Genomic DNA, 25,446 nt, shown 5'->3' with positions numbered 1-25,446 from the left:
GGGGCGGGGGCCGCGGTTCGGTGCTGGGCAGGGTGCGGCGCGCATGCGCTGTGCGGAAAGCAAAGAGAGGCGGATAGGGCAGGAGCGGGACCGGCAGAGGGGAGGCGGGCGCGGCGCCGTGCGGGGCGCTTCAGGGGGGCGGCGGGGATGAGGCGGGACCAGGGCGTGCGGAACTTGGAGCTGCTGCCTAGCCCTGGCAGCCCACCGCCCGACGTGGGGACGTCCGCTTCCCCCCCCGCCTCCGCCGTCGGACTGCAGCACCGCCCGGCCGGCCTCGGTTAATGATTGACACCACGAGTCCGCTTCACCGCCTGGCCGGGCCGCCGCTGCTCGGGGATAGGGCAGAATTCCCTCGCTACTCGGGACACACCCTCCCCCCTCTGCCCGGAGAGAGGGCTGGATCCGCCCGCCAACCGAGGATCTCCCCTGCTTGCCTGGAGAGGGGTGGCGGGGCCAGCTCCACAGCGGGATGACAAAAGATGGGGGGACACACGTGACCCTGCAGAAGGATCCTTTAATAGCTGTCGGGGACGTACAGGGCAGCTCGGCGCGGGGGCAGTGGGAGCTGAGCTCCGCACCCCACACCACACCCGTGCGGTATAAGGGGCAGCAGCATTTGCACATTGATGAGGGGCACGGGCAGCTCCGCAGTGACGCACTTGCCTTTAAATATGGGGAGTCTCACGGGAGCAGTAGTGTTTCTACACTATGTACAGCCTTGTGCTTCTGGGGGGGCTCAGCCCCTCTGTCCCATCGCAGCCCTTTGAGAAAGCCCCCGCTATGGGGGGTCCCAGCTCTGCAGCAGGCAGGGGCACACAGTGCTGCCCCCCAGCCCCGGCAGGGGCGCGAGGATGGCTCAGTTATTCTCGAAGAGGGAGAGGAGGTCATCGTTGCTGCTGCTGGGGAGGTCGGGGGGCCCCAGGTAGGAGAGCAGCTCGTCAGGATTCGTCAGCTCGGGCAGGAGCTGGGGGCGGCAGTGTGTGATGATAGACTCCCTGCAGCTGCTGCCCACCCCCCTGCAGCAGCTGGTGTCCCGAGCCAGCAGCAGGACCCATGTCCACCCCCATGAGTACTCACGTCGAGGGCAGGCTCCGAGCCATCCCCCGCTGCGGCCATGCTGGGTGCGGGGGGGAAGACGAGGTCAGCAGTGTGGGCCGGGGGTCCCAGGGGCTGCCGTGCCACTGCGCTCCGGGAGTGCAGCGTGGAGGCCGGCTGGCTGCCCGAGGGAGTGCTGTGCAGCCCTGTCTGCACTGCGGGATGGGACGGCTCCAGTCGTCCCGGTGGGGGAAGCTGGGGAGTGGGGGGAAACAGCATAGCTGTGAGACCTTCCCTTCCCTGGGACCCCACCTGCCCTCCCACAGTGAGACATGGGGGCTTGAGGGGAGTCCCCCCACCCATAGCCCAGCTGACCTGTGCAGGCAGAGGGGGCACAGGAGGCTTCTCAGGGGCCAGAAGGCCACCTGGGATGTTGGGCTGGTAGGAAATGGAGGGAGGGCCTGGTGTGAAGTCACTCAGCGTTGAGGTGCCAGGGATGCCAGGGGCAGCGAAAGGCTCTGGGAAGCCCCCAGGACCCAGAAAGCTGGAACCTGGGAGAGGAAATGGGGCAATTGGGGGACACACACACAGGGATGGGGTTCAGTCCTGTCCCTCATAGGTCCCCCCGTACCCGGGGTGCCGTAGTCGGTGGCAGCCCCCACTGGAGGTTGTGACAATGCCGGGAAGGGCACAGAGCCAGGCCCCAGGGCTGCGATCATCTCCATGATGTTAGGCAGCACCATGTGCGCAGGACTGAGCGTCCGGCACCGCTTCAGCGCTGGCCCTTCTGGTTCCTCCTTGATGTGGATATCAGGTTTGATAGGGACAGGTTTCCAGCTGCAGGTCGGGTCGATGGTGATCTCCTCATGCTCTGAACTGGGGGCAGCAGGAGGGATGGGGAGGTGAGGTTGAGCGCACTGCCAGCCCCTCAGGGATGGCACAGGACCAGGCATGGATGACAGACAGCCAAAGGGAAGGCACTTACTTCTGGATGTAGATCAGGAATGCCAGCATGTACTGGTCAACCTCCAGCCCCTCCAGCAGGGCTGTCTTACTGCAGGCAGAGTGAGGGCAGGGTGAGATAACAGAAACCCCACCAGACAGGAACATCCCCCTAGGGCAACAACTACTCCTCTCCCAGAACAGGCAATTCATCCCCCCCTGGTAGTGAAACACACACCCGTACCATACTGGCAGGGACACCAGGGCATGGCCACACTGCAGCCCCTACTCACTTGCAGACAGGACACCGCCACGTCCCCCTCTCGCAGTTGAGCTGCAGGTACGACTCCAGGTCAAAGCACTGTGGGGAAGAGCAGCAACTGAGATGGAGGGGGCAGGATATTGATGACAGGTGCCCTGTCATCACCATCTCTACCTGTATATGCCGGCAGTCATGACCCCTGGCTGGAAGCTGGATCCTCCGGAAGGTGATAGGGCACTTGAGGGACACCTTGATGGCCGTCTGCTCCACACCGTCCTCACCATTGGGCCCTGGTGTCCCCGGGATGGTCCCACTGCTGAAGTTGCGCTTGACTGGGAAGGTGAGGGCGAGAGTCAGAACCAGGAGACTGGGATGGGGTGGCGCTGTGGTAGCACCTGGACAATAGTGCACTATCACCCCCCTCCTGCTGTGGCCTCCCTGCCACAGTGCATTCTCCTGACCCCCAGGACCCAGGTGCTCACTTTTGGTGATGCAGTGCTCAGCAGGGAGCAGGCGCTTCTTGATGAGCCCCTGCAGCACGGAGCGCACCGAGGGCCGATGCACCAGCTGCAGGACGAACAGGTGGGACTGCAGAAAGACAGGAGGTTGAGCTGTGGCCCCAGCCACCACCCTCCCTCTCCCGGTACCCTCCTGTGACTCACACAGCAGCAGGCGGTGACAGTGATCTGGATAGTGTTTCTGCCGGGCTGGCAGACGTGCTTCAGGTAGAGCGGCTTGTGGGAGGTCTTGTTGTCACCACGCTCAATGGTGAGCGGTGTGGCGTTGACGCTCACCTGCACGGAGGCCGGCCAGTTGGTGTTCATCTGCCGGTCCTCGTGGTGGTAGCACTTGAACTGCAGCTCCAGGTCAGGCCTGGGGGCAGGCAGGGTGTGGGCAGGGGGTGTATCCACACACGAGCCACTGCACCATGTGTCACCACAGCATGCTGCTCCAAGGCATGCAGAACCAAGCAGTGCTAAGCCATTCCATGTTACACTGTGTCATATGGCACTGTGACAAACCCCACAGCATGGCACTGTGCCAGTCCACACCACATCCCACCCCCACCGTGCTGTGCCATGCCAAGGCCAAGCCACGCCCCAAACTGCCAGGCTGTGCCACAACATGCCCAATACCATGACCACGCTGAACCACGGCAGGCACATCTGCGCCAAACCACATTTCGCACTATGATGCAGGACAGCACCATGCCAAGCCACACCAGGCCACACAGCACTATGCAGTGCCCAGCAGCGCTGCCCAGCACAGCCTCACACCACACGGTGCCGTACAGCACACCCCAAGCAGCACCGTGTGACACTACAAAAGGTCCTCCAAGGCCCCACCTCATCATGAGGGTCTTGTAGACAGAGTCACGGAGCTGGAAGACGTGGTTGCTGACAGCCAAGTTGTGCTGCAGGCGAAAGGGCTCCAATACCACGCCGTCCCGCACCGGGAAGGTCAGTCGCAACTCCTCGCCGGGGGTCGGCCCTGTAAGACGCCGCCGCCATCAGAGAAACCGACACCCCCCCGCTGCCCGGGCCCCAGCCACACCCTGGCCCTGCCCCAGCCGCGCCCCGCCCACTGCACAAAGGATCCACCTTGCAGGAAGCCCAACCTCCACCCTGCGGTCGGCCCCCACCCGGAAACCGCAGTCCCACGAAGGGAGCTCCTCCCACTCAAAGCGGCCCCACCTCTGGGGGCCACCCCCTGCGACCCCTGAGGAGGGAGCACATCCCACCGAAAATTCCTCCCGCTCACTCCAGGAAACCACACCCTATCCAAACTCTCCCAATCCAGATGTTCCCATCCTAAAAGCAGAAGCTCTCCATCAAACCACTACTCCCGATAAAGCCCCGTCCCCTGAGGCCACACCCCTTCAACAAGCCCCTCCCGTTACTGTCCCACCCCCACAGGCAGCCCACCCCTGCCTCAATCAGCCCCCAACCCTGCCAGTGGCCACGCCCTTTCTCTGAAGCCCCTCCCACCCTCCATTTAAAGGGGCAAAGGCCACAGAGCTGCTAGAAGCGATGCTCCTTGAGGCACGGGGATGATCTCTTTGAAGTGCCCCTCTCACCCGTATCAGGGACACCTACCCGAAGGGGACGGGTGCAGGGGGGCAACGCTGGGCTTCATGTCTGCCAGGAAGGGTGACTTCACATCCTGACCAGGGGATGCATAGGCAGGGATGCCACTGCCTGGGGTCATAGGCGGCGTGGGGTTCCTGGCCAGTGGCGAGTTGGGGTACCCTGGCAGTGACCGGCCTGGCTGTAGAGGCAGCATGCACCCTCAGCGTCCAGCTAGGCCAGCTAGCACAGCCCCCACCCCACCCACTGCCAGACTCACCCCATTGATGGCTGCTTGGCTGTAGGTGCTGAAGCTGGCGCTCTGCCCATTGAACTGGTCGGCTGGCTACGGGAGGAGGAGGGTCTCCAGGGGCTGGCACCGGGGGATGACAGACACCCGGACCTCCACCCCTTGCCCACCGTTCCCCCTGTGGTACCTTGTAATAGGGTCCAGCACTGCCTGAAGCGGAGAGGTACTGGCCCATGCTCTGCTGCAGCCTGTGGCCAGGGTATGAGGGGGACGGAGCGGAAGACTGGGGGGGCGCTGGGGCCATACTGGGCACCAGCTGCAGTGTACTGCCCGCCCTGGAGGTACTGCTGCGCTGGGTACCCCTGTGGGGCCAGGGAGTCAGCACCAGTGGGAAAGGGGGTCATCATACGCCATAGCCTTCACCAAGGCAGCACTCACCTCATTGGAGTATGCCCGCTTAAGGCCCTGGCGGGGCAGCTGCTGGCTCTGGGAAGAGCCAGCGTAGGTGTGCTGAGGCCCTCGCTGCCCACCATAGAGGGGGCCAGTCCCGGGTGCCCGCACTGGGCTCATGCTCACAGGGGAGACACCAGAGGGGGCCACAACACCTGCCATGCCAGCCGGGCTCATGCTGTTGGGGCCACGGGGCCCAGCATGGGGCAGGAACTGGCTGCTGAAAGACTGCCCTGTGCCCATCTGTAGCAACAAAGAGAGAAGGGTCACAGCAGGGCAGGAAGGGCTGTCAGTTCCCCGCTTCTGCCACAGCCAGGCTCTTACCGCACCGTACTGGCTCAGCTCCTGGCTCTGTTTCTCCTGCAGTGCTGCCACCGTCGCTGTGGCTGTGGCTGTGGCTGTGGCAGCAGCCGCGGCCACAGCAGCAGCAGCTGCTGCCTGGGTGAAATCAGCAGTGGCCCGGCTGGCGTGCGAGGGGAGGCCCATCCCTCCAGGGCCACTCGGGCCACCATTGTAGCTGGAGAATAGAGAAGCAGAAAGGCCCTGCAGAAGCAGAAAGGCCCTGCAGCAGGGCATAGGGCAGGCCAGGAAACATAGGGGTGGCCTTACCTGGCAGCGAAGCCTGGCCCACTGGGGTAGGCATTGCGGCCATAGACACTTGGCTGCACATACCCCTTCCCTGGTGCCCCTTCAGTGAAGGGCTGCTGTGGCAGGAATGGCGGTGAACTCATGCCCGAGCCGGTGCCTGCCACACCAGGCATCAGTGGGGTGTTGGAGCTGCTCCCCCCAGGGCCCATGGGGCTGCCAAAAACCTGGAGGGTGCAGTGGGAGGCAGTGGGTAAGGCAGGGGCAATGGCATCCAGGTCCGGGGGTTCCTGGGGCAGGGGTGCTGCTGGTACCTGGCTCTGGGAGGGGTTGCTGACACCCCAGACAGTGGTTACCACGGAGAGGGATCCCGGTGGCTGATTGGTACTTGGTTGCCAAGGAACAGCCTCATATGCAAATGAACCATCACTAGAAAGAAAAACAAATTAATGAAGGACAGAGGGATGGAGGGACAGAGGGGACTAGGGGATGGAGGGATTGAGGAAACGGAGAGATGCAGAATGGAAGGGATGGAGGGACAGACAAGGGGATGGATGTATGGGTGCATGCATGAAAGGATGGAGGGATGGAGAGATGGAGGGGGGTGACGGGTGCATGAGTGGATGGAGGGACGCTGCCCCGGCGCCCACCCGTGGGGCGCAGGCGGCAGCGAGGGTTTCATGGGGTTCATGGAGCTCATCAGCGGGTGTGGGCTGGGTCTTCCGAGGCCGCGGCGGGCACTGCGGGACGGCGGCACCGTGTCACTGGGGCTGCGGGAAGCAGTGGAGCGGCGGGTGAGGGGCAGCCGCCCCCGGAGAGGCCGGGGCGGGGGGGGACAGCCCGTAGGCTTCGCGACCCCCCAGCCTCCGCGGCCGGGACCTGGCGTCCGGCCCGCGGCTGGCACGGGTCGCCGGCCGGCACGCGCCACCCCCGCTCCGGGCCGCCCCCCCGCGCCGACCAACGCGGCGTCAGACCTCCCTGGGGCGGCGGGCGCCGGGGGCTTCCCCCGCGCGTCTGCGGCCGGGGCAACCACGGGGACTTCCCGGGGAAAGGGACGCGGCCCCCCGCCCGGAATTGCACCCCGCTGCGCGGGGTATTTCCAGCCGGACCCGGCACCGGGGGCCCGCGGGGTCTCCGGCGCTTTCTGGTCCTCCCGGCGGCGCGGGAGGGCGGGGGAGACGGGGTCGCCGCGAGGAAAGACACGGAGAGGGGCTCACCCGCGGTGGGCCTACCCCGGCTCCCGGGAGCCGCCACAACGGAGCCACCGGCTCCGGGAGCCCCTCGCCGGCGGTGACAGCCCCCTCCACTCCTTCCCCGGCAGCACCGCAGGCACAGGCCCTGGGGCCGTGCCCCCCCCACTGCCATGGCAACCGCCCCCACCACCCCCGCCGCGGCGGGGGGGGCCCGCGGGTGCACCGCCACCCCGCCCTGTCTTCCCCCCGCCCCGTGCCCCCGCCCGGCGCTCCCGCTCTCACCGCGGCGGCGGCCCAAGATGGCCCTGGCGGCGCGGGGCGCGCGCGGCTGCGCGGAGGCTGCGCGGGATCTTCAGCCGCGCGCGGCCGCAGCTCCGCGGGAGGCGGAGCCGGGGGCGGGGCCGTGCCGCGGCCGCGCACAATGGGGCCGCGCACTCCTCAGCATGCGGGCCCCGCCCCCGCCCCGCCAGGCGCGGGTAGCCGAGAGCCGAAGAAGGGCCCGGCCTCCGGGGAGCAGAGGAGCGCGCGCCCCCGCGTGCCCCGTGCTCCCCGCCAGGGGCGGCGCGCGCACGGCAGCGCGACGGGCGCTGCGACCGCAGCGGCGGGACCGCGAGGCGCGCGTGCACACGCCACCTTGCACGTGCGCGCGCGCGTGAACGGGTTGCGCGCAGGGACGCGGACCCGCCTGCGCCGCACGGACAGCGTGCGGTGACACCATGCGAGACCCGGTGGGTGGCAGCACAGCCACGAGTATGCGCGGGAGTGTGGCACGCGTGCCCCCCCGACCTCCCTCCCTCGTGCAGCTGAAAGAACCCGTCTCCGCACCGAAAAGCCGCGGTGGGTTCGGGGGCACCGAGAGGGAATCCCAGCTGAGGTTGCCCCGGTTGTCCCCACCCCCCAAGGACCTCCCATGGGAGGATGCTGTGGGCTCTGGAAATGCCAAAAATTCCCAAATGGGGATCACTTCCCTCGACCCTCACTCAAAATCTCCCAAGAGAGGAAACATCACTTGGCACCAGTCCTGTCCCTGTGGTGGCTCAGAGCTGGGGGATGGTGCAGACACAGGAGAAAAACGGGCTCCCCAAGGACAGGCAAAACTGACACAGGGGTGCAGCACTCACACCTGCCTGGCCCCTCAGGACCTGCAGATGCCCTATCTCCCTCCTCCAAGAGGCAGTGGCTGCAGAGAGGCAAGTCCAAGACTGAGGAACTGCGAAGAATCTGACTCGTTGCACTGAAAACCCCCATAGAAAAGCTCTGGAGACCAGCCACTCTTGGGGGGGTATGGGACACCCCCAGAGAAGAGCCCCAGGGACCAGTTGTTCCAGGGGTCTGGAGGGCCATGGGTCTTACCCACCATGCAGGCACAGCAGGCAGCCCCCAGACCCTCACACTCGCAGGGTTGGCTGCACCTGTGCCACCCTGGCACGAGGCAGACAAGGACTCCAGGCACCAATGTGGGGTTGACAAGATCTGTAGTTGAGGGGGGAGGTGAATGAAGGACAGAGAGATGGACAGACAGAAAGAGGAGCATGCCGTGCCGCGCCGGCGCTCAGGCCATGTCCTTGAAGGCATCGAGGTTGAAGGCCGTGTCCAGGAGCCGTTGCAGCTCTGTCAGGTGAGTTTTCTTATTGCCAGTGGCAGGGGCAGCTGCTGGCTCCCGCCCTGCATACCTGCCAGGGAGAAGGTGAGCCATGAGAAGGGTCTGTACTGACAAACGCCCTCCCAGCCTCACAGTCACCCCCTGCGTCCTCACCAGACAGGCTTGGCGCGATTGATGGTGGTGCGAAGCCGGGGTTTGACGTAGTCATAGTAGCCCTGGTTCTTGTGCTCCTCCTGGCACCACACCAGCTCGGCAGCTGGGTATTTCTGAGCTTCCCGCTGAAGGAGGTCAAAGGGGAACGGGGAAAGCTGCAAGGGACACAGAATGGTGTCACTGGAGACATGGGGCAGCATCTCAGGGAACCCCCAGCCCACAGGCATGGCAGTAGACCCTGCTCACCTGCTCCACCCTGGTGATGGCCACATCAGCCTCCATGTTCCGGGCCTTGCGCTCACGGGTCAGGTCATAGTACACCTTGCCGGTGCAGAACAGCACCCGCTTCACCTGCTCGGGGTTCTGGGCTGCAGGACCACTGTCAGGGATGACACGGAGGAAGTGGGTGCCTGCCAAAGAAGAGAACGGCACCCTGAGCCACAGCAGTTCACAGCACTGTGCCAGCAGCCACTGCACCCATATCCCATGCTGGCCCCTTCCAGGACCCTGAGAGCCAGAGTCAGGCCTCTCATGCAGAGTCAGTCAACCCAGTTACAGGCACAACTTTTACTACAAACCATCATGTGCCACTTGGGGCTGCCAAATCCCAGCAGCAAGTGGCTGCGGATGGAGGAAGCACCACTGAGCCAAGCCTCCCGAGGATGCCAGGCTCAGCCCTAATGAGGGGGGACTCCCATGTGCCAAGGAGAAGGCCCTGACCTCACTCAGCCACTCTCCAGCATGGGAAGGCTGCTGCCAGGCAGACTTTACCCAAGGCCACAGGCTCCTGCCCTTCACCCTGCAGAGCGGCACGGGGGGAACACAGGCAGCTCTGTGCTACTTGTACCTGGCAGCATCTCATCGAAGCTGGAGCGGGCTTCAGGGTGGCGCAGCAGCGACTTTGGAGTGAAGATTATCAGCTGGAGTGGGGGACAAGAGGCAGAGCAAGGTGGTCAGCCCTGTCAGGAACATCTCCTCTACAAGCCAGCGCTGGAGCAGTCACATGCCTGCCCTCCCCTGCCCATCCTGCCTGAGCAAGGGAGCAGCTGCCAGAGATACGCTTCTCACTCAGCTGCAGTGCTCTGCCAGATTGGGCACCTATGCCCGACAGCACCAACCATCCCAGTAGGGATGCGCCCTGGGGAAGAGGTGGAGGGGGTTGCCTGTCCCATGGCTGGAGCTGACTGGAAATGGCTGAATTAGATTATGTATTATGCAGATACTGCACTGAATTAGCAGTGTCTGTTGGCTCCAACAGCCCTGACCTCCCCGTGGAGTTTGGGAAGGGGGTCAAAAGCCCCTGCAGCCCACACAAGCCAGCAGCTGCACATCAAGCACCAAGCCAGTCCTGAGCACCATGAGGTCCTTGGTCAGGCAGAGGCCAACTGCCCATGTCTGAAGTGCAGGAAGAAGCTGCCCCCAGTCCTATCCCAGTCCAGCAGGGACACAGCACCCTGCCTGGGCATCAAGCTGGGCATGGAGCTGCTGGCACTGACCGGTTTGCGGAAGGGCAGGAGGATCTGGCGCCGGAGGACGTGGAAGAAGTTGGCTGGAGTGGAGCAGTTCACGACGATCCAGTTGCATTCATAGAGCTGACGCACATCAAAGTCATCCAGCTTCTGCCTCGGCCAGCGTGGGTGAGGAGATTTCAGGAAACATAAGGTACCTCTTGGCCTCATGGCTCCAGCAGCAGGGAGAGGAGTGGTCCTCAGCCCTCCCTCCCTTCCCTCCCTTTCCTTCCTTCCTTCCTTTCTTCCCTCTTCCTTCCTTTCCCTCACTCTCCAGAGCACAGAGACCCACAGAGACCTGGGAGCGGCTCCATGTCCTCCATCTTGGTCTAGTCATGGGGGAGGCCAGCAACTGCCTCTCACTTTCAGGGCCACCTCTGCCTCGGACTATACCACAGCCCCAGGTTGCATGGAGGTGTAGCCTGGGCACCAGCTTTCCCCAAACCTTACGGGGCAGCATGACACCAAGGCATCCCATGCCTCCTGCCATTGACTCCCACCGTGCTAAGCCCACACTGCTGTTTCTGCCCTCCACCCAGCCCAATCCAGAGCACAGAAGGGTCAGGTTGAGCACCACACCATGGGGGCCACAACTCACGGGGAAGACATCCGGATCATCGTTGCACATCTGCAGGAATCGCTCCGGGCGGGCAGAGGAGTGCTCAGGACCCTATGGGGACCAAGAAGGGGGATGGTCATTGCAGGACAAGGCAAGCATGAGAACCCATCAGGCACTGCCACGTCATGAGCAGTGCTCTGCCCATGCCACTGCTGTCCAGGGTTCTGCCTCCAGGGTGAGCAAGGGGAGTCCTTACCATGCCCTCCATGCCGTGGGGAAGCAGCAGAACAATGCCATTCTGCCTGACCCACTTGGCCTGCCCAGGACAGATGAACTGGTCGATGATGCATTGAGCAGTGTTGTGGAAATCCCCAAACTGGGCTTCCCAAAGCACCAGGGCATTGGGACTGGCCATGGCAAAGCCCAGCTCAAATCCTGAGGAATGGAAGAGCAGTGAGAGGGTTGGGTTACCCTTCCAGAGCAGCCTCACCCTAGGCAGTGAACACAGACCTACTCACTTACCCAAGACACCGTACTCTGACAGGGAGCTGTTGCAGACAGTGTACGGAGCCTGGTTGGGCCAGAGGTGGTTCATGGGGATACAGGTCCTCTTGTCCACATTCTGATCATGCAGGACATGGTGGCGATGGCTGGAAAAGGGAGAAGAGTAAATTCATCGTCAGCCTTTGGATCCCTTCCAGAAGGGCTGGAATTGCCTTTAAAGCCTCCAAAAGCAGAGCTTTACCTGAATGTCCCCCTCTCAACATCCTGGCCACTCAGGCGGATGTGGATGCCCTCTTTGAGCAGGGAGCCAAAGGCCATGTACTCTGCCAGGGCCCAGTCGACTGTCCGGTTCTTCACCATCTCCCCACGCGTTTTCAGAATGCGGCTCAGACCTGCCAGAACAGGAGCCAGTTCATAGCCAGCGTAAGACAGAGCTCCAGTGACACTACACTTGTTCCACAACCAGCCCACAGACTGAAGAACTGCAAGTGCCATGGGCAGAGGAATGGATTCACCTCTTCTGGAGGGAAGAACCATGGATGAAGAATCAGGACTGCAGGGAAGGATCAGCTCCAAAGAAGAGCTATTCCTTGGTTCACTTCCCTTACACACAGTTCTCTCATGAACTCACAGAGTCTAGTTGAGAAGGAACCTTAAAGATCATCCAGCCCAATCCCTCCTATAGGGGTTTCTTGCACTAGATGGGACACCTTCCAGTACACTAAGTTGCTCCAAGCCCTGTCCAACCTGGTCCTGAACACTTCCAGGGCAACCAAAACTTCTGTGGGAAACCTGTGCCAGGGCCTCACCACGCTCCCAGGCAAGAATTTCTTCCCATCTAACACTGCCATCTGGCAGTGGGAAACCATTCTCTCTTGTCTTATTGCTCCATGCCCTGGTACAAAGTGCCTCTCAATCTCTCTGGAAGCTCATTTCGGCATTGGAAGGGTCTCTAAGGTCTCCCTGGAGCCTTCTTTCCTCCAGGCTAGACAGACACAGCTCTCTCAGAGTTCCTGCACAGGGGCTCCAGAACTGGTATAATTTTCAAGACCTCCTCTGGACCTGCTCTAATAGGTCCAGGTTTTGCTTGCTCTGGGGCCCCCAGAGCTGGACATAGGTTTCAGGCAGCATCTCAAGAATGCAGCACACAGGGGGAGGATCCCTACCTTTAACCTGCTGCCCACACATATTGAAGCAGTCCAAGACATCCCTTCCTTCCAGGCCACATCCCAGCCCTATCTCACATCTCTCCAGAACCAATTTCCAGTCTGGCACAGCTTTCATGAGCTCCTACCTCCATGGATAGTGAAATCCTCCACTGGAACCGAGCTGGCCACTTGACCAATGTGCGTTAGGTCCTCTTCATTGAGGCCAGTGGAAGGGCAGGTCATGCTCCGGGGCTGCCCATCCAAAGTGAAGAAACCTGGAGAAGGAGAAACCCTATGCTGTAGGAGATGTGCCAGAGCTGTGGGAAGACCTCAGGTCATGGACACCCTCAAGCAAAGGTGGGGACACTAGCAACAGGAAGAGCACCACTAACCTCCCCTGTGGTATTGTTTACTAGAAAACCCCTGCCATGGCTCTGGAGAGGCCGAGCGCTTTGCCACAGCCTCCAGATCACTGCTAGTGCCTTACCTGGCCAAGGTGAATCCAGCCAGTGCTTGATGTGCAAGATTTTCTCATCCTTGGATCTGGCATGGGCTTCCTCACAAATCTTATCATACTTGGCAATTTCCTCCTGAAAGGCAGAACAACATTAAGAAGGGATCTCCAAACAAGGGTGTTGAACTTGAAGACCTCAGTGTAAGCTTGCAAGGGTGCTGGAGGGCAGAGGTGGCCCCCACCTCAGGAAGTCCCTGTGCAGTTCAGCCTCAGAGAGCACAGCCACAGCTGGGACCTCTGTACCCCAAGGCATAGCTCTGCTACATTCAGAGCTGACATCTTGTGTCCAACTCTACTGATGCTGAAAGGTGGTGCCAGGGCAAGCAGGGCTGGTGAAGCCTCTGCATTGCAGAGCTGCCCAAGCAGCAGAACCAGGACAGGATCTGCCCATGGCCACAGCAATCCTGAACACTGGGATCCGTCTGTGCTACAGTGGCCAGAGCTGCATGGCCTGTTCCATGCTGACCACAGGGTGATCCTTGAACTAGATGTTCCTGCACTTTTCAGAGCAGGCACAGTTCAAGGAAGAGCCTTGGCTCTGAACTCCATCACTGCCAGGTCTGCAGTGTGTACCCAACCCCAGCACAGCTCTGCCACCTTTAGGTTACAAGCACAAGCACAAGGGCCCATTTGGGCCCTTCATATGTTTCACATCCAGTCTGAACCATGTAAGTATTTTTTTCCTGGAGATGCCACCAGCAGTTTTCCTTTCAGGCCCCACAGATGGTACCTCATACTCTGGCTGATTTACCACCCCCTGGGAAATCAGCAGCTCTGCGTATTTCTGCAACACTGGCTTCTGTTTCCGGATCTGTTTGTACATCAAGGGTTGTGTGAACATTGGTTCATCCATCTCATTGTGCCCGTTGCGCCTGTAACAAACCTGCCAGGAGAGGAAAGAGCCTTTGAATGCAGCTGCCTGTGATCTACCACTCCAAAAGCACTTGGGAGCTACCTGGATCATGTGAGTTAGGGTCCCAAACAGCCCAGGAGGGACCCAAGCACACCCCTGGCAGAGTCTCAGCTTCAGGGACTTGTGCCACACTCCTTACCAAATCCACCACCACGTCTTTGTGGAAGGTGCTTCGCCACTCTGCTGCCACATTGCACACATAGACAACGGCCTCAGGGTCATCGGCATTGACGTGGAAAATGGGCGCGTTGACCACACGCGCCACGTCGGTCGGGTACGGGGAGGAGCGCGCCATCCGAGGGTCTGTTGTGAAGCCAATCTGGAGCAGGTGAGGGGAAACAGGATGTGCACAGTGTTACCAACTGGATTTGAGACACAGCTTTGCTATGCAGCTGGTGTCGCAGCTGGCTTGGTGTGAGGCAGCTGCACTTTGTTGTCCCAAGAAACTTTCCACACAACTCCAAGGGCACCTCAGATGCTGCAGCTGGGCTGTGGATGTACAACCTGCCTGTCTCCTGTGTCTGGACACACAGTGGCACATCCTGGTACCTGATGCAGCTGTGCAGACAGGCTGCTCCCAGCGAAATGCCTCTGGTTTCTGTGGTGGCAAACAGGATCAGCCCTGTCAGACCTCACACACTGAGCATCAGGTTGTATCACCTCTGCACCAGACTGGGCTCAAAAGCTGCTGCTGTTGATTAGCTGGGTGAGAAGTACCCACTACTGACCCCAGGTTAGGGCTCCTGCCAGGAACATTGGCAGGGAAACAGCTGCTGCTGGTTCCAGTTACTCCCTTCCCCAGAGCCTGCAGAGACAGCTCTGCCAGTGACCCACAGGCACAGGGTATTTGCTCCTCACCTGGTTGTTGACCACAACATGGACAGTGCCGTGGGTGGTGTAGGAGGGAAGGTCGCTCAGGTGAAATGTCTCGTACACAATGCCCTGCCCCGCAAATGCAGCATCTCCATGCAGGAGGATGGACATCACCTGGGAGAGGGGAAGCCATCATGGTCATCAGGGACAGTGAGCAGGGCACCACCAGGAAAGGGCCCAGCTCTCCTCCCCATGAGCTTTCAGCATCCCAGAAAGGGCATGGAGCAGCTTATCAACACATCCAGTGCTTTCCCAGGGGATGGGAGTAGAGTCAGCTATGGCTGACACACCAGAGACTGTGGCCACCAGCCCCCCCCAACCAGCAAGGGCAGCACATTTGGGGCATCCTGAGTAGACAACAAAACAACAGCCAGCATGCCCCAGCTGGGCAGCGAGTCCCATTCCCAAATACATACATCCCAAAGCAAAGCCTTTTTCTCACTGGGGCAAGAAGAGAAGAAAGCCCTGTAGCCTCACACTTTCAGTCCAGAAGCCCCATGGGCAGGAGCGGGCCCAGGAGCATCAGAGCCACTGATGTTATTTTGTCACCATCCCAGGGGCTGGCTGAGGACACCTCTTACCAGGCAAGGAGAGGGATCTGTCTATTTATATCCAGCCCTTGGGGTGTAAGAGGGAGGGGAAGCACTTTGGATCTCACTCTTCCACATCTAGCAGTTGGAGACAGGTCTGCAGTGAATCACACAGCAAACAGCTCCCCACAGCCCCTTCCCACTGGGGTGTAGAAAACTGCCTCCTGTTGCCAGCTCCAGCTTTCCCAGTCCCAGAAATGGTTATCTCTAGTCACACTGAGATCCTGTTGCGAAGCGCCCCAAGGTGTGGTGCTTGGATTGCCTTGGGGTTCCACTCATGTCCCAGTCTTCCAGTCACATGTTGTTCATTTGCTGTGCCCACAGTCCAGCTTAGTCAGTTTAGAGATGAGGAAAGCAGCAATGGGAGCCTAGGGTGGGTAAGCCCCTCCCAGAGTTATCTCCAAAAACAGAAGGAAAGGATGGAGGAGCAAAGTCAGGGTGACAGCAGGGGAAGGTGCACATCAAGCAGAAGGCAGACAAGCTACTTCATTTTCCCACCGGCCTGTCTCCACTAAAATCCATTCAGCCTAGGCCACTTCACTACACACATCTGAGCAGCACTCACCTTCTTCCCCTCTGTGTCCCCACAGTAAAACTGCTCTGCCTTAGTCTTGCCTTGAACAACAGGATCAGCTGCTTCCAAATGAGAAGGATTTGCCACTAAGGAAAGGGTGATGTTCCTGTCAGTGACGCGGTTAATCCGCCGGTGGTACATTCCCAGGTGGTACTTCACGTCACCAGAGCCCTGGTAGAGAGAAGAGAGTCACCCCCAGGAGCATGAGCAGCTTCTGGGGCATGGGAGGAGACAGAGGAGCATTGACCCCAAGGCTGGAAGAGGGGGGCATTTCTTTCTGCCACAACACAGCAGGCACTCACTGCAGGAGCTGAACTGGCCCCCTGGAAAGCCTGTTCCAGGTGCCAAACCACCACCAACTTCAGACATCCACTCAGCCAATCTCAATACAGCTGAAGGTGTGGGGGATGAAGCAAGTGTGGTGGGTTGGGCAAAGACCCTGAATAACAGGTAACACTTGCCTGAGCTCTACACACACTGCAGCAGCATGGCCATCCATGGCACCATTCCCAATATTTGGCCAGGTACCCTGTCAGGGCACCTCGAGGCCCCAGGCTGCTGCTTTCTCACCTTGAAATTCCACTGAAGGTCATGGCAGGATCAAGCCAGCCCAGCCCAGCTTCCCCAAAGCCAAATCATCCCAGCTTATGATGCTGAAGCTTTGGAGCATGAGTTTATTGCAGTGACAGAGCTGCTTCTAGAGTTGCTTTAGAATCCCAGATGGGGATCAGGGGCACAAATTAACTTCTGCTCCTGTCCACTTCCCCTCCTCTCAGCATCCACTCCGAGGTTGCTTCATGCTCTGAAGAGCTGCCAACAGCCAAGCCTATGCTGGAGACACCAGCACACATCACCCCAGGACAGGCAAGGACAGACCAGTACTGACCTCTACAAAGGCTCCTATCATCCAGGTGTGCTTGCAATGTGGAAATCATTGCAACACCACTACCACTGAGTGACACCAGAAGCAGTGTCACAATCCAGCCACAGCCCTTGGGGACTGCTCAGGGACAGGCAGCAGCAGCCTGCTGCAGGCAGGGAAGAAGCTCACCTCATCAGCAGCCTCCAGCTTGGAGTCAAACTGGCAGAAGATCTGCTCCAGCTCTTTCCTGATCACGTTGGCAAGAACATTCAGGCGTCCCCTGCAAAAGCAAGGCCACTGCTGACAGCCATTGAGTGCTGACTGTGACCTACAACCCCCCACTGGAACAGCCCACTTCTCCTGCGAGGGCTGTGGGGTCACCCAGACACAGAGACTCCTGAAGGAGTCTGAACATCCCTCAGCATAGGGATGGTTTGGCCAACACTACATCCTACATACTTGCTGAGATGCCCCAGAGTGGGCAGGTGCTGGGATTCAAGTATGATTCCAGCTCTGACCTCATGCCACCACCCCTCTCCAGAAGAATTTACAAAGACGCAGGAAAGACCCTGATGAGCAGGGGTCTTCAAGGCCTAGGCTCTCCAGCTGAGGCTCATCACCAACCAAGATCAATTAGGTGATGGCAGAAATCAATCTGATACTTGCCCTCCAGTACCAAACCCCAGCAGTATCCTCCCACCTTCCACCCACACCAAGCAGCACCATGGCTTGAGGCAAGATTACCTGTGGGGCATTCCCATGATCACATAATCCACTCCCCTCTCACTTGACTTATCAATAATGGTCTTTAAGGCTGGGATCAGCACTTCGCATCCCTCCAGACCAAAACGCTTCTCTGAAGACCATTTCCGATGGAGGAACTCCTCAAACCTAGAAGGCAAAGGGAGGGAGGGATCGATGCCAGGGCTACAGCTGAGGGCAGAAACCAGAGAAGGGGCAGGGACTGCACCAAGGGAACCACAGCACTGACTGATGCTCAAGCTGGTACCAATGCTCAAGCTGGTACCAATGCTCAAGCAGCACACAACAGTCACTTCAGTGTCTTCCCACAGAGCTCAGCTGGCCAATGCCCCCCACTCCAACACTGTACTGCACTTAATGCTTATTTTTAGACCTTTTCTTTCAGCATTATCCACATTTTCAGGTTTTTTTGCCAGCAGCTGAGGCTGTCAGACTGGAAGTTCACTGGCGTCAACCCGCTCATTAAGCTGATGGTGACAGATGATGTCAAGATGTGACTCAGCTGGTAAGTGCATCCCTCTGGCCAGGAGCAAACCTCCTGGCGAAGATGTGGAGAAGGTGAAGCCCCCCAGGGTACCTGGTAGAGCGGACCAGCCTGGCCAGCAGCGTGCGCTTCTCTTCATTGGTGAACTGCATGATGCCTGGGGTCTCAAACTTCTGCCGGATCCACTGGCACTGCTCCAGGTCGTTGATGAACATGAACTCCACGCCAATGTGCTGGCAGTATGCCATCTACTCCAACAGGAAATGAGGGGCCATCAGACAACAGCCAAGGCTTCAGCACATCAGACTCCCACAGGACTGGCACTTGCAGCACCCCACTGAAATACAGGGCCATGGGCTCTTCATTTCCCCCTTTACCCTTTCAGCCAAAGAGCCCTTCTATGCCAGCAGAGACATCAGCCCTCATGCCTGGCAGCTGGAGGGAGATCCTGGGGGGAACACGACTGCCAGCCCTGCAACAGCCCTGCTTCAGAAGCCTTGTCTAAGCTGTATTCCCAGGAAAAGGGATGTGGCAGGGCATGTTCCAGGATGCTTCAGGGCATCTCAGACTGTAATGACCCAGCATCAAGCTGTTCAATTCCCCTTCCCTGAGGGGCCCACAATCAGCCCCTCAAGTCCTTTACATCCACCTCAGAGGAGATTTTCCCTCTTGGTGGCATTACCTGTGAGCAGACCAAAATCTCACATCACAGAGCAGGGGAGAATCAGAAGAAGCTCCTCCCACAATGAGGAGCCCATTCCTGCAGCTGAAGTAAGATGTTGGCACAGTTTTGCTTCTTCCAAGGTCAACGAGTCTCAGCAGAGACCATATGAGCAGCCTGCAGCGTGCCTGAGAGCTGCTTGAGATCACTCCAAGCACAGGAGGGGATGAAATTTGGCAAAAATGGGAAACTGCCTGGATGAGCTGGAAGCTCCAGCCCCAGGGGTCGCAAACCTGCACTAAGACCCTCTGATGGATGCCAATGCAGGACAGCAACACTGCTGCAGTGCCTGGAGAAGGGATCCTGGCCTCCAGCCCACTCCTGTGCACTGCCAGCACTAGCTGCTGCTTCAAACTGGAAAACATAGCTGGAGAGATTTCAAAAAAGGCAATATCTACCTGTCTGGTGTTTGCTCCACCTTGGGTAAACCAAGTGCATTGCTGCAATGCAGCAGAAAGATGGAGGCAATCAGAGATGAGCAGGTTACTCAAGGTGGCTCTTGTGAGTGGGATGAGTGCTGAGAAGCAGTTCCCAAACTGAAAATCTTATAATGCACAGGTTGATCCAGGACTTTCAAAGAGAAGTTCTCTGCCCCTGCCCCTGGCTGCACATGGGTCTGGTGCAGAGCCCTGCCCTCCTCACCTCCAGTCGACGGATGATTTCCCGGAGTGGAAGAGCAGATTCATTTCCACCGATGAAAGTGGTTGTGGGCAAGTGGAAAACTTTGTCGAGGTCAGATTCATCCAGACCATAAAAGCCTGCAGGATTTGTCATGGGTGGGAAAAGCAAGAGAAAGAAGGAAGGAGGAGGGACGGGGATAACATCACACGGGGACCAGGTACATTTGGGAGAGGTGGGGAAGGGACAAAAAAAAGCAGCATAAAAAAAATAAGCATGAAGGAGGTTTATATGGATAAAAAACAAGCCATAATTAAACAAAAAGACATTAAGCACAGAACAATGAGTTATTATGGAAGGCACCACAGAAAATGAACCACAAAGCAATGTATATGCATGGAAACAGGCAATTCAAATCCAGGGTGAGTCAGGGAGTTTGGAGCCCCAAGAACACAAAAAATACACAACAAATTATAACAGAGAGGAGAGAAAAGAAACAGGAATTGAGGAGTGACCAAGCACATCAGAGGTTTCGGCACATGGTAGGAATTAAAAATAGAGTCAAGGCAGAGAAGGAAACGTTAAAACAGACACAACCAAACAGACAAAACCCCAAGAACAGAGAGACAGAGAAGCAAGAAAGAGAAAAGGCAACAGGGTTCTAATGGACTCTCCTGAATAGCTCAGCCCGGGTGCAGGGTGGCCAGCAGGCACTCAGGGGTTTGGCTACCAGGTACCCTTTCACCCCAGTCAGCAACATTTTAATTACAGCTTTTGCCTAGCTCTGCTCAGAAACCCTCCTCCCTTTGGTGCTGGTAGCTGATGATTTGGAGGCAGCTCCTACTCATGGTATGGGGGTGGTGGGGAGCTGAGCTGGGCCTGGAGAGAGGCCAAGCAGGCCTCAAGAGCTGGAGGTTGGGATTTAGGGCTGCAGGCAAGTCCTGCTGTACCCTAAAGCCATCAGAGGTGCCTCACTACCCACTGAAACTCATGGTTGTTGGTTGTTTTTGGGGAAACTGAAGCACAGAAGAGGAGGGACAGTGTTGACCTTGCTAAATCAATGCAGAAAGGCAGAAGCAGGACCAGGAATTGGAGAATTCCATGACCCTTCTGAAGCAGGAGCTTGGATGAAGGAGTCTATAGCCTTGGCATCTCTTTCAGGCTCCTGCTCATCCCTCCCACACTCCCAACAAGGCCTGGTCCCAAGGTGTTTCCTAACTCCAGGGCAGGAGCTGCAGAAGAGACATACCACCACTCCTCCCAGCTTACTCCAAACCAGCCCATGACCCTAGCTGGGGGTTCTTTTACAGGGGGGATGGGGAACACCATCTAAACATGGCAGAGCAGTGTTTGCCCAGGGGAATGAGAGGCAAAAACTGGCCCCTCCTGAGCTGGTCCCTTCCTTGAACTTCACCTTAAACGTCTATGCCTTCCTGTCTGGTCAGGAATGGACAGTGAGCTGTAGACAGCCTGATCCCTGGAAGTGTTCAGTGCCAGGCTTGGAGCAATCTAGTCTAGTGGACTGGGTAGTATGAAAGGCCCCTTTCTAAGGCCTAAGCCAGTCTGGTCATGGGTCATCCCTGTGGCAGTCTTGAGGGGCTAGTCAGAAACTGGGAACACTCCAGTCAGCCTGTAGTGGACACATTCCTGGGTACTACTGCTGTTTATCCCCTCTGCTGCTCACACCACCCTCCTGGACACTGGAGTCCCAGGAGAGGGAATGAAGCCAGGTCCCAGCAGCTGTGCTCTGGAGCTATGCCTAGGAACAATGTAGCAGAGAGGAGCTGAGTGTTTGGCCCTGTCTCTGGGGCTTCTCTTTGGTTCCCATTCAAACAGAAATCCCAGAGAGCAGCATCAGGGAGCATCCCACACAAACTGCCTGTTGAAGGGTTTCAGGGAATCCTCACTAATTTGCTGAAGCTTGCAGACCTGCATCACAGGGCTTTAGCTTGTTCTGCTGTGATGCTTTGGAGACACTCTGGTCCACCTTGGGGAGTATCAGATTTTACAAGGAGTTTTAGGACATGTAAGCATCTTTGCTTCTTTGCTGCAGCCTGCCAGTCCTGACAACACTTGGTATTTATAGGCAGCATCACCATCAGATGGAGGAAGACAAGGAGCAAGCTGCCAAATTTTTCCTGTGACAAAACCAGGAGAAGACAGCTTGGATTTTTAGGACCTTGAACCAATAAGGGAGATTGAGGCCTTGTGGAATTAATATTCATAACAAAACATGTATTCTAGCAAGCCAAACATGCAAACACAGTACAGAAAAGGCCAGCAAGGCTCAAATTGAGGATTTATACAAGGTAAAGTGTCACTAACCACACACCTATATCAAGACTTTGAATAGAAATTTAAAATAAAACATGTTGCAAAACTCAGGAGTGGTGGGAGATGGGGAGGCCCACTTTACCAGTTCAGTTCATGCCCAGAATAACCTATTCAAAGAGAGTCCTGCACTGAAGAGGGTTAAGGGCTCATTAATTGCATACCTCCTACTGTTAACACTCTCAGCCGCTCCTTGAACACTGCGAGGTCTGGGGGGGGCAGGGAGGGGGTTGCAGAAAGGGAGAAGATAGAAAGATGCAGTCAAAGTTAGTAAAAAAACCCAGTAACTGTGAAAGCCAGTCATGGAAAGCACAAGTAAAAAAATTACAGTATTTTAAATAGTCAAAATCCATCAGAGGCAAAGGGGCAGGGATGGAGGATGACTACACACTAGGCAGAAGAGAAATCTTGGTTGGAAGTCTGATGAGAGGTGGGAGGAGCAGGAGGGGAAGGGGGGCATCAGACACTGGGGAGCAGTTGAGCTGCACAGTTTGAGATCTCTTCTCAAACCTTGATGGGAGAGAGGGTGGCCTGGCATCTTCATTTGCTACAAGCGAATGCATCCTGTTGAGCTGTGTGACAGAGAGCAGAACCCTCTGCAGAGCTGGGAGCTGCCTCCCACCAACACCTGCTCCAGAGGGTTTGCTCTGCTCGTGCTGCTGGGAGCATTTCAAGGTCAGCCCACAGAGGTTAAGGATGCTGCCTTTGCACAGAGGAGGAGGACTGGGGTGTTAACAAGCAGGCAGTTCATGAGGAAGAGAGAGGCACAGCAGACATGCACAGCCAGCTCTCCTGGAGCACGCCTGGTGCAGGCAGGAGTGCCAGCCCACGGGAGCCCTGGGCAAACACAGCACCAGAGCCACCTGGCTGCCTGGGTTAGGTGACCCAAGTGCCTCAATCTCACCTGGGTTACAAAAAAGGCCTTGGAAACACTTGTCCTTTGGGTCAGCACGGATAATCAGACACTTCCCCAAAGTGGGGAAAAGGAAGGTGGGAGCACCTGAAGCACAGCTCCCTGCAGGAGCTTGCTCGGCTCTTCCTGAGCTGGAGGAGGAGTTCCATCAATTCCCCTTGGCATGAGGCAGAGGCAGCTGCCTTCCACGGGGAGAAAGATAGACAGACAGACACTTAGACACACACAGCCTTCCACATACCACACAGATTTCAGGGTGCTAAAGTACTATTTCTTTCTTTCGATTTTCAGGGTCATACTGAGTTCCCGTAGTCATCCTATCCTTGTTTTACACACTTACCATGCCAGACCAGCTGCAGTGGAAGACCAAGATGAGATTACTTTGGGGTTTTTTTTAATAGAAAAGACAAGAGAAAGGGGAATTGGGTGGCTCCAGCCTCACTACTCCTCAGACGGAGTAGCCCTGGGCAGATTTTCTCCTTCTGACATTTCCCCAAAGATCGAACTGCTTAATCCAAAGAGAGCTTCCAAACCAGAACCAAACTAGTTGCTAAACAAAAGGCAATTGAAAAGATCAGTTTCCGAGATTAACCACCCAACTCCTTTGAATCACAGCACTGCCACTTAAATTGTTGGCAATTGTGATCACACCACAAAAGCTGACCTTAAAAGGACCTCACTGTTCAGAAAAAAAGGAAACAACATTGTTTCCAAGTTCCAAACCTACTCCTGTTACTAACTGCCCCATCAAGTGCTACACATTCTTTCAAAGAAAAAAAAAAAAAAAAAAAGTGAGGAGGATATGCTTCGAAATTGGCTTTTTCTGCCACAAGCAGGCAACACCCAACAGACAGAGTTCTGTACTCTGCACCACTGCAGCTCCTTCCCTACTTCCTGAACATTACTTGCAAACTGACTTCACCCAGTTACAGTTAGGATTGACTAGATGATGTTTTTCAAGATAAGAATACCAGGGGAAAATCTACTCAGTATAAATAATACTTCTAGGAAGATAAAAAAAAGTCTTTTGCTAAGATCTAGCCACCTGTGTCTGGGGTTCTACCGTGAGCTGGTACCAGCATGAGCTGGTAGCTGGCACCATTATATCTTGTTCCCAGGACTCACTATTTGCTATGAATTCATGGATTATTGGGCAGCAAAACAACACCAGTAGCCACAATGGCAGGTATTTTAATAAGAGAGCCACAAAGGATCAGACATTAAGTCTGTGGGCTTGCTCAGACACAAGAGATCCCATGCTGAGGTTCCTTCCAGCCAATGCCTATGGACTAGCTATGCCTGAATGCTTCTCACCAGTGAGCCACACTGGGACACATTGGCTGGCTTGTGGCAACTCACCCTGGGGAAGCAGGGAAAATGGAGCCTAGACTGCTTCTGCCAGATGTTGTTACAGCTGTACTGGACACTGGTCCAGCCCAGCAGGCTGGCTGGCACTGCAGGGAGGACTTGCTCTTGGATCCCATTGGGTTCTGCATCCTCTGAAGCCAGGACATGGCTGGAATACACTTGGCTCCTGAGGAACCAGCAGACTCAGCAGCTCTCAGAGGGACTTTCCCTTTGAACTGACCTTCCCCTGAAGCAAACCTGTGAGTTTAATATACAAGTGGAGAGCAGTAAAGAACAGTGTCTCGCAAGGGTCTCTGCTGAGGTCAGTAGGGTTTAATTCCTCCATCAATGATATGGACAGTGGAATGATGGGCACCCTCAGCCAGGTGACACCACTGAGTGTTGCAGTGACATGCTGGAGTGACAGGATGCCATCCAGAAGTTCTTGGACAGGCTGGAAGAGAGGGACTACGTGAACTTCATGAAGTTCAACAATGCCAAATGCAAGGGCTGGGGGAATCCCCAGATGGATAGATGGAGATGGATAAATGGATGAATGGAAATCAGCTCTGTAGAGAAAGACTTTGAGGTCCTGGTCAATAAGAAGTTGGACATGAGCCAGCCACCTGCACTGACAACTCAGAAATCCATACATGTCCTGGGCTGCATCAGAAGTGTGACCAACAGCTGAGGGGGGCATTCTGTCCCCCTGCTTCACTCAGCTGAGACTCCACCAGTACTGCCTCCAGCACTGGGGTCCCCAGGGCAAGACAGATGTTGGCCTGCTGGATCAAGTCCAGAGAAGGCCAAGGGGATTCTTGAAGGTCTGGAGCCCCTCTGCTATGGAGGTAGGCTGGGAAAGCTGGGGGTGTCAAGCCTGAAGGAGAGAAAGTTGCAGGAGATACTGTTGTGACCTTTTAGTCTATAAAGGGACTTATGGGAAAGGAGGAAGAGACTATCCCAGGGTCAGCAGTGCCAGGACTAGGGACAAGGGCTGCACACTGAAAAGGGAATTTCAGTGATTGGACATAAGGAAGAAATTCTTCTCTGTGAGGGTGGTGAGGCACCAGCACAGGCTGCCCAGGGCAGTTGTGTGTGCCCCATCCCTGGAAATGTTCAAGGACAGACTGGACAGGGCTTGGAGCAACCTGATCTAGTGGAAGGTGTCCCTGCCTGTGGCAGCAGGATTAGACTAGCTGACGTCTTAAGCTCCTTTCCAACCCTGACCACTCTGTGAGTCTACAACTTCCTGAGCAGCATAGTAACTCTGCTCCCCACACCCAGCTCCCTTTCCTGTCGAGAGACTGACAGCTGTCACTGCCACCACTCACAGCTGACTTACTCTGGGTTCCATGCAGACCCTGCTATACTCTGAAAAGCGATACACATCCACCAGGCAAAAGGCTTCAGGGCTCTCCACTCCAGCTCTGCTTCACAACTGTAGGGCCCACAGCAGAGGCCAAATACCCTGAGTTGGAAAAGCCTTTCATCATCCTCTCCCCTACCCAGCCATGGTGAGTGACTTTAAGTTCACCTAAAATGTCTTCCTGCTTTCCTCACAGTGCTTACAGTTAGCATGTGTGTCTCCTCCCACAGCTGGGCTCACAGCCATGATCTCTCTACCCCTTGCCATCAAAATATCTCAGGCACAGGACACACCCCAAGCTGGAGCTGGACAGCTCCTGA

At 57.2% G+C, this 25,446-nt stretch overlaps 3 protein-coding genes across 10 annotated transcripts in view; 1 reads left to right on the top strand and 2 right to left on the bottom strand.

Annotated features, from left to right (window-relative positions):
• Positions 1–25,446, top strand: part of STARD7 (StAR related lipid transfer domain containing 7) — a gene marked incomplete at its 3' end in the record, with an annotated part of 234,570 nt that overhangs the window by 195,556 nt on the left and 13,568 nt on the right. The gene's annotated exons all lie outside the window — the stretch shown is intronic.
• Positions 1,154–8,143, bottom strand: ZMIZ2 (zinc finger MIZ-type containing 2; the record flags this gene model as incomplete). Its single annotated transcript, XM_079328786.1, is given in 18 exon segments — positions 1,154–1,290; positions 1,411–1,911; positions 2,021–2,089; positions 2,271–2,338; positions 2,414–2,571; positions 2,722–2,827; positions 2,902–3,112; positions 3,586–3,730; positions 4,336–4,507; positions 4,586–4,651; positions 4,743–4,844; positions 4,846–4,917; positions 4,994–5,248; positions 5,330–5,522; positions 5,615–5,817; positions 5,905–6,019; positions 7,066–7,762; positions 8,137–8,143. Coding segments are annotated over 17 exon segments (3,039 nt in total). The 3' UTR covers positions 1,154–1,290; positions 1,411–1,511.
• Positions 8,242–25,446, bottom strand: part of OGDH (oxoglutarate dehydrogenase) — a 29,327-nt gene continuing 12,122 nt past the window's right edge. For 4 of the 8 annotated variants that reach the window (XM_079328887.1, XM_079328886.1, XM_079328891.1 and 1 more), the window contains exons 5-24: positions 21,665–21,709; positions 19,194–19,309; positions 17,924–18,078; positions 17,329–17,475; positions 16,774–16,864; positions 15,714–15,893; positions 14,544–14,672; positions 13,825–14,004; positions 13,503–13,655; positions 12,746–12,848; positions 12,405–12,533; positions 11,352–11,502; positions 11,129–11,256; positions 10,863–11,041; positions 10,646–10,717; positions 10,036–10,158; positions 9,387–9,459; positions 8,786–8,949; positions 8,540–8,694; positions 8,242–8,456 (exon numbers count right to left, since the gene is read on the bottom strand). In XM_079328887.1, the coding sequence (XP_079185013.1) occupies positions 8,336–8,456; positions 8,540–8,694; positions 8,786–8,949; positions 9,387–9,459; positions 10,036–10,158; positions 10,646–10,717; positions 10,863–11,041; positions 11,129–11,256; positions 11,352–11,502; positions 12,405–12,533; positions 12,746–12,848; positions 13,503–13,655; positions 13,825–14,004; positions 14,544–14,672; positions 15,714–15,893; positions 16,774–16,864; positions 17,329–17,475; positions 17,924–18,078; positions 19,194–19,309; positions 21,665–21,709 (2,594 nt within the window). In that variant the 3' untranslated portion in view covers positions 8,242–8,335. The remainder of the gene's footprint in view (positions 8,457–8,539; positions 8,695–8,785; positions 8,950–9,386; positions 9,460–10,035; positions 10,159–10,645; positions 10,718–10,862; positions 11,042–11,128; positions 11,257–11,351; positions 11,503–12,404; positions 12,534–12,745; positions 12,849–13,502; positions 13,656–13,824; positions 14,005–14,543; positions 14,673–15,713; positions 15,894–16,773; positions 16,865–17,328; positions 17,476–17,923; positions 18,079–19,193; positions 19,310–21,664; positions 21,710–25,446) is intronic. The other 4 variants (XM_079328889.1, XM_079328888.1, XM_079328892.1 and 1 more) reach the window with 1 other exon arrangement.

Source organism: Erithacus rubecula (assembly GCF_903797595.1).
Source record: "Erithacus rubecula genome assembly, chromosome: 29".
Taxonomy (NCBI): domain Eukaryota; kingdom Metazoa; phylum Chordata; class Aves; order Passeriformes; family Muscicapidae; genus Erithacus; species Erithacus rubecula.
Note: the sequence above shows the minus strand (reverse complement) of the source record. Positions and strands in the feature narration are given on the sequence as shown.